Source organism: Taeniopygia guttata, chromosome 14 (assembly GCF_048771995.1).
Source record: "Taeniopygia guttata chromosome 14, bTaeGut7.mat, whole genome shotgun sequence".
NCBI classification, from domain to species: domain Eukaryota; kingdom Metazoa; phylum Chordata; class Aves; order Passeriformes; family Estrildidae; genus Taeniopygia; species Taeniopygia guttata.
In genome coordinates, this window is record NC_133039.1 from 9170341 (window position 1) to 9188692 (window position 18352).

The 18352-nt window shown below is 37.8% G+C and overlaps 1 protein-coding gene across 3 annotated transcripts in view; it reads right to left on the reverse strand.

The window, feature by feature from the left end:
• Positions 1-1584: 1584 nt before the first annotated feature.
• The window catches only part of CPPED1 (calcineurin like phosphoesterase domain containing 1), a 42014-nt gene continuing 25246 nt past the window's right edge, over positions 1585-18352 (reverse strand). For 2 of the 3 annotated variants that reach the window (XM_072935532.1, XM_030284999.4), the window contains 2 exons: positions 16064-16486; positions 1585-2875 (listed from right to left, as the gene is read on the reverse strand). In XM_072935532.1, coding sequence (XP_072791633.1) covers positions 2643-2875; positions 16064-16486 — 656 coding nt within the window. In that variant the 3' untranslated portion in view covers positions 1585-2642. The remainder of the gene's footprint in view (positions 2876-16063; positions 16487-18352) is intronic. The other variant, XM_072935533.1, reaches the window with a different exon arrangement.

Sequence of the window (18352 nt, forward strand, 5' to 3'; positions counted from 1 at the left end):
TAGGAACCAAGTTGATGCGCTGAGGTAAGAAAGGAATCATCAAGCAGTGACCATGGCATAGGCTGTCTGCAAATAGGGGTGGCAGGGGAGACTTTACTTCTGCCAGTGTAAAATGTGATTTTTAATTAGACATGAGGTGTTAATTTCGGTCTCTAATATCCAGGAGCTGAATAATGTAGCTCTACAAAAAATATTACCTCTATTAAAACCTGCAAGATGAGATGCTGGACCCAAATGCACTAAAGGCAACCAGGAGGCAAACAGAGAGTACTCATGTCTTAATGACTTTTTGGAAAGGTTCAGAAATAGTGTGTTCTTTAATTTGTTGCTTACACTGAAGCTGGCACAGAATTTCTCTCAAAACTTTGTTTTCAGTCATTTGCCTCATGTTCATAGGTCTCCCCCTCAGACTGTACTCAATTATAATAGTATTTGGTTACCTTCACAGGTTCCTCTGCTGTTCTAATGTGAATTTTTCTCATTTAATAAGAGTCATTGAAGTTAATCTCATCCTTTTAGCAGCCTAAGAGAAACATAAATCAACTGTGGTCACTTGATGTTTTTTAATCTCTGTCCAGCCTCTTGAGCCCATGGCAACAGGAGGAATCCCTCGCTCTCGTTTCATCAGCACTTTGAACTGTCAGTGACATCTTGCTTTAAAGGCTGTCATATGCTGACACTGACAGAGAGTTACAATTACCAACCCTGCTGGAGGTACCAAAAAAAAATATGTTCTCAACATCAAAAGATGTTGTTTTAAATTATAATTAGGGTTTCCATGGGTGAATTGTTTCATAATTTACCATATTTTATTTTTCTTGACAAAAACAAGATGAGGCACAGTGACAGCAAGGACCTCTGCCATTTCAAATTAGTTCAAGCATCAGTATTAATTCTTAACCATCTAATTACACTAAGGAAAGTGAGGAAACACAATTTGTCCTTCATGCTGATAAGAAACCACATTCCCAGCTTATTTTTGTAACTTTTTACTACATACAGGAATGTCCAGCCACAAACTATGGTTAAATATCCTTCCCATTATTGTATTATATGGCTATAAAATGTTCTCTCCTTTTCCACATTCTACTGAAAATGAGACTGTGAAAACATTCAGCTAAGCAAAAGCAGCTGGAGAATAAAAGTAAAATCACTTCCTTTCTCTCTGAATCCAACATTACCTCTGCTCGAGCTGCTGCCATGGGGTGCAGGGCCAGGTGGCTCTGTCCAGCTGCAGGTACAGCCACATGCTGCAAGGCAATGCTACAAAGGTGATTTTATAGCCTCAGCAGTTCCATAAATCAGGCTTGAAGGAGACTCCTTGATAAACTGTTGTGACTAAAATGTAATTAAACTGACTTTTCAGCCCAGCCTTTCATACCTTTCACCATATTTAAATACCTGTAATACCCTCTAGGGAACACTGCTGTACGTGAGCACATACATAAAACATGACAGAATGCATTAATGATGCTCACTGTGTTCCTCCCTCTTCAGGTGCCAAAGCTGCACCAGCTCCAATTCCAGATAACCCATGGCATGGATTGTGATGTGTTCAACTAAATACTCAAAAACCCCAACAGCTATGAGTTAATTACATGGAGTCTTTATTTGCAACAAATTAGATACACTTGCTAAAAAAAGAGGTGGATTGCAGCATGTAAATTAGTTTATAAACTTGTTTTTAAAGACTTATTGCAGTGAAGAAAGCATACTTTTTAGGGTTTCCAGTATTCTGTAGTATTCTGTATTGCCTTACAGGAAAGCACTTTACATTGCTTTTGGAAATCAAAGTTCTCCATTTGTCTAGGAATCAACAAAGTGACTTCTGATTACAATATTCTGTACAGAATATTCTCCCCATGCAATTATTCCAACTTCCATAGCTAGAGCCAGGATATATGCTAGCTGAATTGTAGTGAAATTTCAAAATGGAAATAGCTGTTTCACCTTTAGTTTCTGTCAGTGACAATTATATCAGCCTCATTTACAGACTTTTCATTATATAAAACTATATAATGGAAACTATAAAACTATATAACATTATATAAAACTTTATAACAGATATAACAGAAACCCAAGCTGTGACTGCAAACCAGAATGTGTCTGCTCTCCTATTGCTCCTGGCTCTGAAGAGCTAAGAAAATAAAGTGTGGGAAATGGGAGAAAATATGACACCAAGGTAACAGGATATGATCCAAAAGTTGCTAAAATTCAGCAGTAGGCTGCTGATTTCACATATTTTGAGATTTTCTTCTGTAAAATTGTGCCCCATTCATATTGTCCAGGAGGTAACAGAAATTACTAAATTTATTGATTTTTAAATACCCTCTCAAATTAAAGGGTTATACAGACACCAGTTTCTCTGTAATAAGGAAGCATTACCTAGGAGCAAAGTGAAAATTCTCAGAATTGTACTTTTCAATCACACATTACTTCATTAGCTCTGCTCTTCTCCCATATTCCTCATAGGTCTCATTTTCAAAAAGAAAAACATGTCAACAGCTTCCTTGTTATTTAGGATGACAACAAACTGAGACCTGTTCTGGGACACTGCAGTCAGAAATCTGTAGTTCTGCTTGGGGAAACTTTAGGAAACTGTTTACATTTATCGAACATAGAAAAATATCTTTTGACACAGCCTACTTCTGCTTAGCAAGCAGATCCAGCAGCTCCTTCTCTATGCCATGGCTGCCCAGTTCAGTTAAGCTGTAGTATCTGTGCACCACCTTCTCCTCTGTCACAACCACCACGCGGAGCCCGTGTGTGTCCTGTCCCAGCTGACATCCTATAGCAGATGACACCACCATTTCCAGGCCTTTGTAGGACCCTCCAGCATTTCTGTGGTAATGCCCAGAAAATACAGCTCTAATGCCTGTTAAAAAAAAAAAAAACAAACAAAAATCAGAGTATGTATTTAGTTAGCACCTTACAGATTTACCTTCCTTCTTTAATGGCTCATTAAACATAAAGTTAAAACTAAAACATTTATCCAAACTTGCATTTTAAACAAGTAATTAGTAAACAGTAGTAAGTATTTCCAATAGTAATAAATAATTGATCAAAGTTTATTGTGCTCCACCAGCTGTGTTTAGGGTTACTAGACTCTGAGTTCTTTATGCCACTGCAAGGTGTGTTTGTTGTCTCCTTTGCCTAGAAAGAAGGGACACTCCAGAAGCAGCTGAATAAAATGAAACACCTGCCTAGAGAATGATGGCTGAAAGGCTGAAAGGTGAAGAGGAGTGTATTTGTCAATTAGCAGGAAGAAAAATTCCTAAGGAGAGCTCAAACCTGTACACCCAAGGCCAGTGACCTTAAAAAAACAAAAGGGGCAAGACAAACAGAAAACATACATGAGAAGGTAAGTAGTAGTCATTTCACAAGACATTGAAGGTATCACAGGTGGAACAGAGCCGGGTACATCAAAGGAACCTAATAAAGCAGAAGTTTTAAGAGGAGGGGAAGAAAGAGGAACAGCTAGGAAAGGAAAGGTTGACACCTGCGAGAGTCAGGCTTGGAATGACATGAATTAACATTTATCATGTATGGGGACAAACAAGGCAGGTTTACTCTGATTCCTTCTCTATTTTTAATGACTTAAGGCTGTTCTGTTTCCTTTTTTTCTTTTTTTTAAGGAAAAACCAGATTACTTATATTTTGGACTTTATTGGAGTAAAAAGTATGGAGTTTTTACAGAAATTTTGAAACAATTTGAAATTAAATGAATTGTGTCATCTTCACCTCCAAACCAGTAATTCCTACCTTTTGTTTCTGCTGTCTTGCAAACATAAACAAATGGGTAGAAGCTATACTTGTTACTCTGAATGGCCTTTTTGATTGTCTTTACAAGTCAGATTCATGCTGCCAAATAATCTTCCCCTCTCCATATTTGATAAATTTTAACAAAATGCTTTTATTACTACAAAATGATGAGATCTCCTTGAGTCTGAGTAAAAAAGAAAGTCGTCTTGTTGCTAAGTACTTTCCTGTCAAAGTTTGCAAACCCCTCACAAGAGCGTTGAGAATGCAGCTTCCTCCCCGGGAGAGAACGTTCTGCCCTAGCCAAAGCTTTTCATTCACAGCTTATTCCACCCTCCTTTGCCACTGAGCCTTTCCAAGCTCTGCCCATAGGTGCAGCTGAGCACCACACTGAACAGCATTCAGAGTTTGGTAAAAAAAAAAAAATCATCCATTTTCTTGCTAAATTAAGGTAGTGTATGTTTTATTTTGATGGAAATGTGGAGTTAGTATAAATAGCTAATTTTGCAAACAGGATTTGGGATTGTGTTTTGGTATGCTTGGTCTAATGTCCTTAGACCCTTGGTCCAGAATCTTACAGCTTCCTGAAGCTGCATCTAACACTACTTTATACTATTGTGAAACAGCAAAATTACTGGATCAGATGACTAAAAATACTGGAAATTTTGTTGTCAGGCCAGAGAGGGGAATTTGTGAGACATTACAACCTTAAAGGACATTTAAAAAATAAAAAGCTAGCAACAACTGATTTTGCCTTCAGATAGCAGAAATCCTGGAAAATAGCATAGGCAATTTAAAGCCAGAGAGCTGTAATGAGGAACATGCTACAACTTCACATGGAAATCATTATTTCTCTAGCCAGAAAAAACCTTCTGCATTTTCTACTGCAGTAGATTTAGACCTCTTTCACAGAGATAAAATGAAAAGGGAAGTAGGTGAACCCATCTTAAGACAGCCGGCTAACATCAATCCTTTGCTTTTGTAGGAGTGAGTGATCTGAAGACTGATATAAAATATATAAACTTGGCTCAAAGTGTAGTTAAAAATTAAGCAGCTTGGAAAGCAAAATATAAATTATTCTGCTGTGTGTCTGGTAAGAGCTACATGGGCTTTCATATTTCAAATGAAATATGAAGGTGGAAAAGGTGGAAAACAGAGAATGAAGCCACCTTGTCACTGAGCAATGTTACAAGGGCCTTGTCTGCTCCAACTTGTCTATTCCCCTGTTTCAGAGCATCAGGGCTGATTATCCTGCAGTGGAACCACTCTGGCTGCTGCACCAGGTACACTTGTGAGTAAAACTGCAGGACAGCTTTGGGAGCTTGCTTTGACTCAGCTGCAGAAACCCAGTAAAACTGGTGAAGTATTTTTACATCTTGGGAGAAACCCAGCCAGAGTCCTTCAAAAGTCAGTGGTGGAATACAAAAGTCAGTGATGCTGCTACTGTAACAAGGTAACAAGGCCTTTTCTGTATTTTCCACTTTTTCTGTTGGTAAGCAGAACTACCTTAGTCTTTGAAAAAATTAAGAACAAGTAAGAATCATAAACCCATATGACACACTTTTAGTAAAATAAATAGGCACTTTGGAAGGGAATTAAGTTCCCTCTTTTTAAATGGAAGAATCTGTGTCCTAAAGTAGCATCTTCTCACCATCCAGAGAATTTGAAATTTTGATTTAAAAGAGGAAAAGAAGCCAAAACTTTGTGTCATTATATATGTAAACCAAACCCTGACTAAGTGTAATTAGAAGGACAGAGGATACTAAAGTTATTAAGGAACTGTAGTTATGCTAAAGAAAAAAGGTTCCACTTGTCTCATAATTAAAGGAAAGATTTTGAGAAACCCATCCTAGAGAGAGACACACATCAGTTAAAAATTTTGCCCAGACTTCAATTTTCAGATACCCTTTAGTGCTCGTATTAACTCCTGCTATTGCTGGGTTACAGGATGTTACACCGTGACCAAGGACACAAACAGGGCACTGCTGGGTATTGATGGAGGTTCACTGATGGGGTTGTTCTGCAGGAGCACTGTTCTGTTCACTCAGCTGTACTGCACCCACCCTGTGAGCCAGCACAAGGAGGAAAGCTGAAGCAGTCCCTGCAATAACAGCAAGATGACAAGCAGGCAATTTACTTTGCTCTTGCTTTTGATCTTTAACATAAAACGAATCTTAGATATGTTTGCACTCAAATTTAATTTATTAATTTCAGATGTTTTTCTGAAGTAATAATGTCAAGTTGCTAGCAACAGACACCCCCACCCCTTCCCCCCAACTCTCCCCCATCTCTGTGAAGAAAGAACAGTGTCCTGTTCTTTCCTGGCAGACCTTGTTTTTACAGCTGACTTTGATGTATCCCACAGTCAGTTAAATGCATCCAGCTATACACTAAAACATACAGTCCCTTCCCACTACAACAGAAAAAGAAAGGTAGAGCACTGCTTTGTTTTTTATCCCTGGGTTCTTAAACGCCAGAAGAAACATTGATATAAAAGCTGTAGGAAATACTAAAAATCTCCTGTGTAAATAAATGTCCAAAGAACAGCACCTTCACAAGCATTCATTATTTCAATTTTTATGAAATAAATACACAGTTATTTGAATTTAAATGTGACTGGAGATTTTACAGTATCCATTTACTAAAAAAAAAAGCTGGATCCATTACTACAAGACACTATTCATACCAAATGGATTATTAATTAACAAAAACAACAAAAAAAGGATTAAAATCAGAATAAAGTAAAAAACTGTGAAGACAGTTACACTAAAAGAAAGCAAAACAATCCACATATCCTGTTTCTGTGATCAGCACCATCATCTGATGTCGGACTGCAGAACAACACAACACAGATTACAGAGTATCTGCTAAGGAAAAAAGGTCTGAATTGCCAAATCAATTTTTGATCAGGACAGGACTGGAAGCCAGATACAGGGCAGGCTCCACCCAGTGCTGGGTACCAGGTCCTGTTCTGTCTGAAGTTTACTTTGGTCAAGAAAACACCTAAACCCACCAAGCTTCATGCCTGCTACCAGACATGACTTTTATGAATCAGTCAAGATACGAAAAAAGGCTGTGTCTTAGTAAAAAATGTTTAGATACAGGAATTGCTTCTGATTTTAGTAAATCAAAGCTGTTCTCCTGCCACACAATTCACCATCACTTTCTGATCAAGCACAAAATATATTTTTCAGTTCTGATCTAAAAAGCTAAGTCTGAAAGACAAAAAGATTTTCCTTTTCCAAAAACCTGATAACTCTTTTTCCCTTCAGAATAATGCATCCCTACTAAAGAATGAAATACCTATTTTGGTACAAGTTTTTTTTGAGCCCAGAGCAGCCTACTTAGTAAAGCTAATTCATGATGTAACAACAAACCCAAACAAGGATTGTTAAAGAGTCATGTGATGAGATATAATATTTAAATATGTTGATAAGCCTGAGACTTTTCATCAGCTCAACCATGAAACAAGCATATAAACACTGTTTTTTTGCCAATTCACAGGCTGCATTATGGCCCTTGGGGCTGTAAGGCCACACAGTGGCTGTGGCAAGGCAAGAGGGGAGTGCTGGGGAGGGGGAATTACCAGTCCTGCAGTTTAGCATGCTGCCTTTGATCCTACCTGTTCCATAGGCAGAATCTTTGCAGCACAACTCTATCTTAATAAAATTTCAAACTAAGTTCATATTTTAATTTGGATACCTTTTTCCAAGTCAAAACCACATTATGAACACTTGATTAATGGTTTCTACTGCAGACATTTTTCAAAAGGAAATTCAAAAGCACCTCTGAAGACTTCCCTCTCTTTCCTTTTCTGTGTTTGCTTTCTAAAGCCAGCTCTCCAAACAAGTAGGAGAGTTTCACCAAGTTCTTGCTGATTTGCATCTTCCTCATTTTATCAGCTTTGGGAAGTTGGACAATTTTACCAGCATTTCCCATCTTCACTTTTTCTGTTGGTTCTCTCTCGAGGCCTTGTGACCCACACTAGCACAATGTATTAAAAGGTGCTTTTCTTACAGAGAGGTTGTAACAGGTACTGTTCCACTGCCTCACTGGCCTAACAGGAAAAGGTGTCTACACAAGTGTCTGAGGTCTGCTCTGCACAGAAAAAGATCAGGAGGCTCCAAGGGATTCAAGCAGGCTCAGAAGCAGCTGCCTGTGTACAACTATCACATCCTCACAGGCTGCAGCAGCTCTGATTTTATAGAGATTATTCTCTGTAACTGTGGCCATCTTACAGCACTTTGAGCTCCCAAGCAACCCAAAGCAAAGGGATGTGCTGAAAGAAACCAAATCCTAACTGAAATAGTCATCACCTTTTTGAACCCTGGAGATAGTGAAGAAAACGATAAGAAAACTTTAGCTATCCCAGTGTTGTTTGCACACCGTTGGTTTTATTCCTGACAAGAACCAGGTGAGAAAATACTTCGTTACACAAAAGGAAACTACAACTGAGTATTGTGCAGGAGGCAGTTTGTCTGTTAGCAGGAGAAGCTGAGATTATTTTACAGAATTTTGAAAGTGCAGCATACTCCTTCTACAAATTATCATTTATCACTCAGAAGAACCCTTCTGTGGCACCAGGGAAAAGGGTCAGCATGATTTTGATGCAATTGCACTGTGAGAGAACAAAGGCATTTAGCTGTGCCTCATGGACAATTCCCCTGAGTGATAACATCCCTGTGGCAGCTCATTGTGCAGCTGCAGTCCTGTAATACCCAAACTCCCAAGTTCCCTTACTTGGGACTCTACTGCTGTCTTCTGTAGCTTAGAAAAATATAAGGACATGGAAGACTGGGCATGTTTTCAACTCCATCTGGGCAAGAAAGAAAAGGGACTCTGGCCTTCCTTATCCATTGGCCCAACAAATAGCCATATCTTTTCTAGTCAGTGTTCTGACCAGCCTTTCTATTTCAGGAATAGTTAAATCATGTTAGTGTCTCAATTTTAAACAAGAAATGCTAGCCAAATAATCTCTTTGCTTTATTAAACAAACAGGTGTATTCTGTAACCATGCAACAGTAAAATTTTGTGAAACAGGTAACACCCCTTTTTTTAACTTGAAAAATTTACTGTTTTCTAGTTTAAATCAAGAAATACAGACTGAGCCTCAGTCTCTAGGGAAACTGAGTTGCAGTGACAAAGGATGGGGAACAATGCACCCAGGTTTACCTTGAAAACCCCAAAGAAACATGTACCTGGAAAACAGTTTTTCTCACATAATCAGATAATATTGGGTTGTAATTCAGATTTTAACTAGTTTAAATTCCAGGGGTGTCTGACTCAAATTTCTGTAATTACACTCACTTCTATGGCTTGATTCCAAAACCCCCTGAATTCAGAAGCAGCTGTTTTCCAACTCTGCTTCCAAAGGTACAAACCCCATTTTTGAGGCAGGTTTGCTGTGTCCAAAATGTGACTGACCTCGCTTCAGCTGGAAATCAAACTGCTCAACCCAGCACTATGGACAGAGTAAAAATATAAGAAAAAAAATCACCAACATAAAAATAAACCAAAGAAAATCAAGCAGATTTTCCAAATTAGGAGGAGAATGCCTGGAATAATCAGCATAGGCAATCAGTAGCATGCTTTATTTAGACTGAGCCTTCAATTAAATAAATGCTTTTCTCAGCAAAAGCAAATGAGACTGTAAAAGAAGGAGAAGGCTAAATTAGTGCAATATGAATGACATAATAAATATGTAATGGGTACAGTACAGACTTTGCCTCTCTTCCCATGCTCTCTTTAGAGAATTTGGGGAAAAAAAAGTAGTTTTGACTGAACTATGAAATTTATCACATGGTTCAGATTGTCACCTTTTAAGTGCTGATTAATGAACTAATTTTTACAGTAACTGCAGACATGAATCAATGTTCCCAGCATTTCATGTACAGGTTGGTGGCTCTGGACCCAGACTGCAGATGAAGTTCAAAGCAAACAAATGGAGGCAGTTCTTCAGAATGCTGTGAAACATGAAATTCCCTCCTGCAGACCATTGTTAAAGCTGGCAGTTTTCACAAATCAACTGAACAAATCTAGAGAGGAATTACTAAATAGCATTATGTTGGTAACATTACTATGACACAGTAAGTCCTTGAAAGAAAAAGATCTTGGAGGTGGGAAGAGGCCTGGAAAAAAACAGCATTATACACTTTTCTATTCTGTGCCCTTCACAAGAGTTTGGGGAGTAGGAGCAGTAGGAGACTGGGCTATTGAGATCCGCATTCTGGTTGCACTACTCTGCTTTTCAGTTACCTCTTCAAGTTCAATGATAAAATTAGATTTTATATAGAGTTATGTTTATCCAAAAATCCCTGGGTCATCACACAAATCTGTTTTTCAGTCAAGGACTGAAGAAAGAGGACAGACTAGGGAAAGCTGATCCTGGATACATTTGTCCCCAAAAGCGCAGGAGATAGGGAGGAACACGAGTAGAGCTCGTGGGAGCAAAAAGGTGGAGAAGCAGTTCTGTAAAGGCATTAAATTGTATTGGAGGATCTGACTGCTATCAACACTCTTGTACCCTGTCCTAGTTTTCAAAGAGAGGAGAACCAAGTAAGTATCCAGGCACAGGGAGATGCTACTCTGAGATGTACCCCCACACAGGTAAGAGTACATAGGTATTTTGTAAAAGGCAGTGTTTCTGGCAAATACAACCATTTAAGTCATAAGGATAAATTGATCTTGAACATTTTCCCTGGAGTATCAGACACAAACTGGATTTTCTTGCTTCCTTTCACTTGCAGAGTACAGCTGCTGTCTGAAGTGCTGAACAATGTGGTCGGTTCAAGAGTAATACCTGTTCTCTCCACAATTTTGCACTCCAAAATGATGTTCTTTCAGCTTCCCTACAAGAGCCACATTAACCATGGGCATTTTTTGCTGCACCTTTTTTTTCCCCTGTGCACGTGGTGTATCTCATCTTTTCAAGACGCCAGTGCTACACAAGGAATAATAATATTTAGCAGTCATTGAAAACAAAATCTCTTCAGTGGAATAGAATTGATTTTATCTCATTGCAATTTCAGAGTGCTCCCATTGCCTCATCTGCCAAGCAGGTGTTACAGCAGCAAACAAAGATGTGAAAGCATCAGTCACAGCACTGTTAACTGCTCAGTGCTCAGGCAGCTCTCAGACTCTGTTATCAAAAAAAAAGCAAAACCCAATAATTTCCCAACAGAGCGCCAATGGAAGGAAACAGTCCCACTGGTAAGTATTGGGGATCAACATCCTCCCTTTCATAAGCTCTTTGGTCAGCCCTCAGTGGCATATAGAATTATTTTGTGTAGCTCTTTTGAAGCTCTCTCTTGTCCTTCCTCCTCAGAAGAGCTGTATGAATAGAAGAGAACTGAGTAATTAGAATTTACATTGCACAGCTCTATAAGCATCTCATTAAAAATATCCCATGCACTCTTGTTTGCAAACATTATCCTGCAAACGTGCAGGAAACCTCTGCCTTAAATTTGCTTTGTACCCTAAAGAATCAGGAGTTTGGTGTGGCTAGTGGTCAGCTGGTCTGTGTAAGTAGGAGATGAAATATTATTTTGAAAAGTATATTTATGTTGAGGACTTCTTTCTATAAGACAATACTAAATATAACTATATAGAAAAGGATTTTAGTGTCACTTGTTTTTCCTACATAATCAGAGGACAAACAACAGGCACAGCCAGAGGGTGATTCCAGATCACCTAATTAGAGCACTGGTCTAAATAAGCCTTTAGAGGTCCTGTCTCTAGAAGGTCCTTCAAGTTCATTTTTGTGAATGCCTACTTTTTTCCATTTGAAAGTGATGCTTTCTTACAGAGATGACACAAACCCCAAACAGTCCTGGATTGCTGTGTGCTCTAAGGATCAAGAAGAAGCTTTAGTCCAGTGGATAATTTTTTTTTTCTGAGAAAAAATATTAATTAATATCCTTACAGACTATATGTACTTTGTATTTGCTTCTGAGTTTCTGAAAAAACAATTCAAAAAATCTATGTATGTGCATGTCCATGCAAGGGTTGCACTACCATACCTGGGGATCTGTTCTTACATAGACTATAGCACATGTGGTCACTCTACCTGGGCCATAAGTGCATGTTGCAATATTGAAAGAAGTTGATCTAAATCACTGAAGTTGAGAATATTTAAATTATCTTAAATACTGACACGCAAGCACTGAGATTACTCACTCAATATATGGGCTTTGCCAAAATCGAGGTCTCAATGGCAGGAAGATGAAAATATTACTCCCCTGTCAACTATGATTACACAACAAAGAAAATAATGAAACATAGCATATGTTGTCTGGTAAATTTTAGAAACGACAGCTTTCAACACTCCATGCTTTAATTCTGTGCTCAAATATATCTCATCTGTGGATGTTCTGAGAGCTTCTTCTTCTTTTAACACTGCTCTCCTGTCACAACATTTCTAAGAGGAGAATACAGAATATCACACTCTTTTAATGAGTAAAGGTGTTAGAAGTTACAGTACCTCCAGTCACAAATATAATGAAAAAATACACCATTTAATGAAGATAGGTTGATATTTTTGCCCCTATGTGCATATTAAGTATTTTTAACCACATCTGAAAAATCACTTTTAAGACACTGGGATGAATTTAAAACTTTTTAATTAAAAGAAGCTGAAGACTGTAGGGAATTTCCTTCTGTATATTTCTATCTATGGTCTAGTTTTTTTCTCTAAGATGCATCATCTCTCAGCTACATAGGCCACATATTCTTAATCTAACTCTGAAACAAGATCTCTTTTCAACCTTGTTGGTGAAAAACCATCTATTAATTTAGGTTTTATTCAACAGAGCTCCCAAATAATGTTTAAACATTTCTTTAAATGCTTTAGTTGATTTGTGCCATAAAGAAACATTTACTACTATATTTTATTACCTAATATAAGTAATGCTCAGTGTGCCAGTGATGGTTCTAAGGACAGAAAGTCTTTAAAAGCTTGTATATAGCTCACCAAAAATACGCATACTTTTCAGGTCATAGGAAAAAAAAATATTTAATGTCCTAAGAAAATTTTACTGGAATGAGATGTGTAAGAAAAAGTAGGTCTTCTATTACATAAATTGCCTGATTTGAAAACTTAATTTGCTGCTTATGTTTATCAAAGACACATGACTTGCAGACCAGATTTTTGGCTAGACCATTACTACTTCTTTATTTTCCCTACAATGCTATGAGGAAACCTATTTATATCAGCACTGTAAAATCCTTAAAAGCTGAATATGCATTTCACACAGCAGAGTTGAGTGACTCCAGCAGATCTTACAGATGAGAACGTCAGGTCAGCTCTTTCACAGTTCTTGCACATGGGTTTTTTCTGTACTTAATGTCTGCATGTAGAAGAGACAGAGCTTTGACAACTTTGGCTTAACTTGCAGAAGTTATACCAATACACCTGCAGAAAGGTATCTCTCCGTAAATGCTAAACTCTGTTCTCAACTGAGCTGGTTTTCACTGTGACCAAAATCACATTTTCAAGGACAACAGTTCTTATAATGCATTTAAAAAAAAAAACATGGTCTAGCAGGATTTCTTACACATGCAGCTTACAAGTATGGTTTAACTTTGCACAGTAGTAATACATATTTACAAGTGCCAGATTTTCAATTATAAATATTTATCATAAGGACATGATTTTATCTTTAATTAGCCCAACTGTTAAGGACACTTCTAATGTGAGAAATGTAATTCAGTATTTCACACCAGATGTAGCCTCTACAGCTAGTCTTTTATCTCTGCTTGTAATGAGCAGATACTTACACCAAAACCATTATGTAACACAGGAGTGATTAGAAGATAATAACGACAGAAGATCTGGGCTTTGGAATGAAAATAAGAATTTTCTGAAGTTGCATACCTCAGTTTAAAGCACCTGTGACCATATGACCAATACAACCATACTTTAAGTATCTGACCATTTCCTACACAATCCATATGAATTTCTTTGTTCTCATGAAGACCTGAATGACTAGATTATCTTTCCCTTCCTGTACCTCTCTAACCTGCTGAGTTATGGCTCCATGTTTGACACTTCTAGAAAAAGTATAAACATGAGAACTGGGGTAATTCCATATTTGATCCTGTGTTACAAACAACTGAAATATGATGCCCATCTAATAATGCCAAACACCCTAAGCCATGCATGTTACTGACATAATAACATAACAAACATGGTTACAAGCACTGAAACAGCAAGAGGCAGAAGGAAGGGAGGAAGGAAGGACTGCTGACAAGTTGGGGGAGAAGAACAGTGGCAGCCTGGTGGTCTAAAAAGGCACACCGACTTTTTTTTCAATAATAAATAGTTACACCTAATTTCTAAATTTAAAAAAGCAAAGTATGTTGGGATTTCATTGGCAATATTATGTGTTTTAATCCTCCAAGAATGTACTAAATGAACTGGGGGAAAAACAGTTTCTTGTCTAATGATGTCCTAAACTTGATTATTCTTTGGCAAAGCAGAGGTTCAGAAAGCTAGTGGTGTCCTTGCATTTCTGTGCCTCTACACCATCATACCAACAGCCTCTCTGCAGCCCACTGAGACCTCTGTGGTCTCACAAAAGCTGCTCTTAAACAGCACAATAAAATGGAAACAGAACGCACCGGTTACTAAGGTAACTCTGAGCCAACTTTTGATTCAGCTCATTTTTCTCAGCAGTCTGAGTTACTGAGCTGCCTGTTCTCTGTATTCATTTCATTAGCAAAATGTTTGATTATTGGCTTGCAAATGTTACCTATTGACTCAGTGTATAGTAAGGAGCATGGCAAAGATCAGTGTTTAAACACACTCATTAAGGAACCAAACAACTTATTAGAGATGGGAATGAGGGACACAGGGAGAAATGATGGAGGGAGCAGAAAGGTGGCACAGAAAGAAGTTTGGGAATTTCTTCTCTAGAGTTGTATTGCTCACTTCCCATTCCATTCCTTTCCCCAATTATTTGAATTTTCCCAATTTCTGGTTAAGCCTCTGGACACCCTATTAAGAAACACCACAATGTAACAACAATGTTACAATGATAATGTTTATTTTACCTCTTGATGAATTATGTTCCCAGTACTGAGTGTCGTCAAATGCTAGTAAATGAAGTGGATGACAGAAAATCCTAGAACAGAACTGTTTTAGTTCCCACATTAATGCAAATTAATGTGGGAACTATTGAACTAGGATGTAATGCAGTCCATGGTACACAGGCAGTCACAGCTGCCCAACTCTCCAAGAGCAACACTTCCCACTATATTAACACTGACACAAAAATGAAAAAAGGTATGAGGTGTTCTCGGCGTGTCTCCTTATGGGGAAAAACCCCCACCTGTAAATCTTGAATCTGCAAATGAATCAGTGCCCTGGAGAGCCCTCAGATAGCTGTGAATTTTGGCCCCACTGATTGGAAACAGTAGGAGATTGAGAGCTTGGAAATTAGGCTGAGTTGGATGAGGCCAGGCTTAACAATTAGATGGTAAATTAGGAAAAAGATCATAAAAAATTTGCATTGTTCAGTAATCCAAATAATGTGCTCTCTTATAGATACAGAGAAAATGACATTCTGATGCAGTGATGGCAGGATGGCAGGAAATTTTGAGGGACTGGCACACTCCAGGAACATGAAGGTAATTACCAGAAAACAATGGGAACAGCATGAAGGAGTAGCTGTGTACTGTGTCTGTCTCCATGGGACTCAAGTGGCATCACACAAAGCTGAGGGATTTGGTACAATTACTCATTTAGCACATGCTCCACCTGCCCTTCATCCCAGACATGGCCCCTATTAGAAATGGATGTGCAAAGGATTGATTTTAGCAGAGCAAGACTTGTTTTAACACTGAATAAATCTGGGGTGCATTACACTCGTGGTTTAAAATTGGCTCAGTGTGGGAGAAAGCAACTTCCAAGGTAATTTTGAATTCTGTTTCCATGTTTTATGCAAAACATAAATTCTGTATTTTTCTCCTATGGCAATACCTGGTCTTCCCCTCCGTAGGCAGGAAAAACTCAGGTTATCTTACATTTGCCAGTACTTGAAAAATGGAAACCTTGCTATTTATGTTAAGGAATATTTCATATTTAGCTTTTTACTTTTCACTCAAAGTTTTAAATTTTGTTTGATACTTTTTACAGGTGAGTAGATTCAGTTGATAATTTTGATCTACGGGAAACAATGAGGCTTATAAGTTGTATTCAAAAATTCCTTGAAAACAGTACCATTTAAGTTAAATATATTTTGTCTGGCAACAGAGCCATTAACAATTTGAGACAGAAATTCAAGAGTAGGAAAGTTTGAGAAAATACCTGCTTTATGAAACTTTTCCATTATCTCCTGACGAACTGATTTCTCCAAGTTGAAGTAATCGTCATCTTCATCAGGTTTGCTCAGAAACAGAGGGATGTGCTGAAATACAATTATATGCTTGCATTTCTGGCTTGCAGCAGCAGCCAGCTGCTCATCGAGCCAAGCATCCTGGGCTTGCCTTAACTCAGGGCACTTGGAAGAATCAAAGTATAGCTGAGAATTCAACACAAGAAAGAAAACACCTCCAACCCAAAAGCTGAAGTAGTCATCTCCCCAGTTCTGGCAATAATCATCTATGGTTTCTCTTGATGGAGTATTGCCAATATCATGATTCCCACTGACGAATACCAGTGGTATGTCCTGGTCAGTGTTTTTCAGCACATTCTTTAAATCTTGCTCTTGGTTTTTTTTCCATCGGGTTCCTAAAGGAAAAAAAATACAAAACATTTCAGTGTTTATGGGTTTTTTTCTCACCTTCATTGTTAGTTTTTGTTTATGGAACTGTATAGTTCCATAGTAAGAAAATATTGTGTATTAGATGTGATCATGAAAACATCTCCAGTTTATCCCTGTACATCCAGCCAGCCCAGTCCCTCCCTACCAAGGCCTCAGCCATTTTCAGGAGCTGGCCTGAAGGCAGGCTCTGGGCAGGACCCAGCAGAGAGCAGGAGGTGATGCCATGGTCACTGCTTTGCCCCAGGAGCTTCAGCTGATTCTTTTCATCCAGAATCATGATGTAATGAAAAAAATGCAGCAGCCCTGGATGGTGTAATGGCATATGGGTAAAAATCAGGCCAACTTCTGGCTTATATTTTATGGCTGTGGAACAAAATTAAGCTTTATTGTTTTTTTTTTTTTTTCATTAAAAGAATTATTTTAACAGCAAAAATTTAATCAGTGTCTTGTGATGACTTATTTATATGATGAGTCTCTTTTAATAATAAGAATACCATTAAATTAAAAAAATACTTGTGTACTTTGCTACTTTTCCCTGCAATTTATTTATATTCATATGAATATCCATACAAGTACTCTTCTGGATGTCAGGAGTTTGTCCCAGCCTACAAAGATTTATTGTATTGACTGATTGATTTACAATCACTGAAAAAACTTAGAAAGGAAGTTTTAAAAGGGTGTTTATTTTCTTCTAATGATTACAGAGGTTTTCCTATGTTTGCTAAAGACTAATCTTTCACTAGAGGACATTGATATGATAATTATTAATTAATTAAATGAACATGTATAAATTGGTTTTGTCCTGCAATACATAACACACATCTAGGATGGGCCCATTTCACAAATAATCATTCAACTTTTTAACCAAAAGCTGTAAAAGGATTTTAAAAGAACTCTGAATTCAGATTTCTAACATACACTTGCACACAGGTCTGTGCTAATCAATCATCACACTTCTAAATTGTTTTACTTTCCTAACTACACACATAGCTTATACACAGAAATGCAGAAATGGGTTCCTGTATTGCAGCTATGAAATAAAATGGGTTTTTACCATTTCTTCAAAATACTCATGATGAATATGTTGACAAACACTAACTCTTATTAAAAATATTTTGTTTTACATACCCTACAGTTACAGCCTTTAGTACCACCTTATTGCTGTTACCAGAATTATACAGCTTTATAAAAATACTGAGAAAAAAACCCCATATCAGGTCTAAATTGTGGCTAAATGTAAGGACATTGATATGAGGTGCATTAAGTCAAAATCCACAACTCTCTTGGGTTTAACTGCTGCATAGGGTAGAAAGTTATTGTAGGAAAATCTCTGAGTAACTTGACAAATATTGGGCATATGATACCGAGGGAAGTCTAGAAAGTAGTGGAGAGCAGATCACTTTTTTGGGGTATATCAGTTTACGCTGTTGTTAATCCCAGGAAAAAGAAAAAAAAAGGGCAGATGACATCTATATTACTTGGAGATGCTGAATTTTGAAAAATAAAATCAAAAATTGAAATAAACCTGGCACACTGCTGTCCACAGGGTAAGGAACCTGCCTGAGAGCACTGCTTTTACTGCCACTTTCCATTTTCCTATGGAAAGAGTTGGAAATTTCAAACTCTAAATATGAAAATATATGGGGGAGGGGGGGAGGAGGGCAGGAAAATGCAAAGGGGGAAGGCTCTGTTCAGATCCATGTAAACACATTACACTATGTTAAACTCCATGCTATCACTTTGGGAAATTTAGCTAACAGTTGCAGAGTATAAAGACATTTATGCAAAAGTTACAGAAATAATTTGCAGAATTATGTATACCTCTTCCCAGT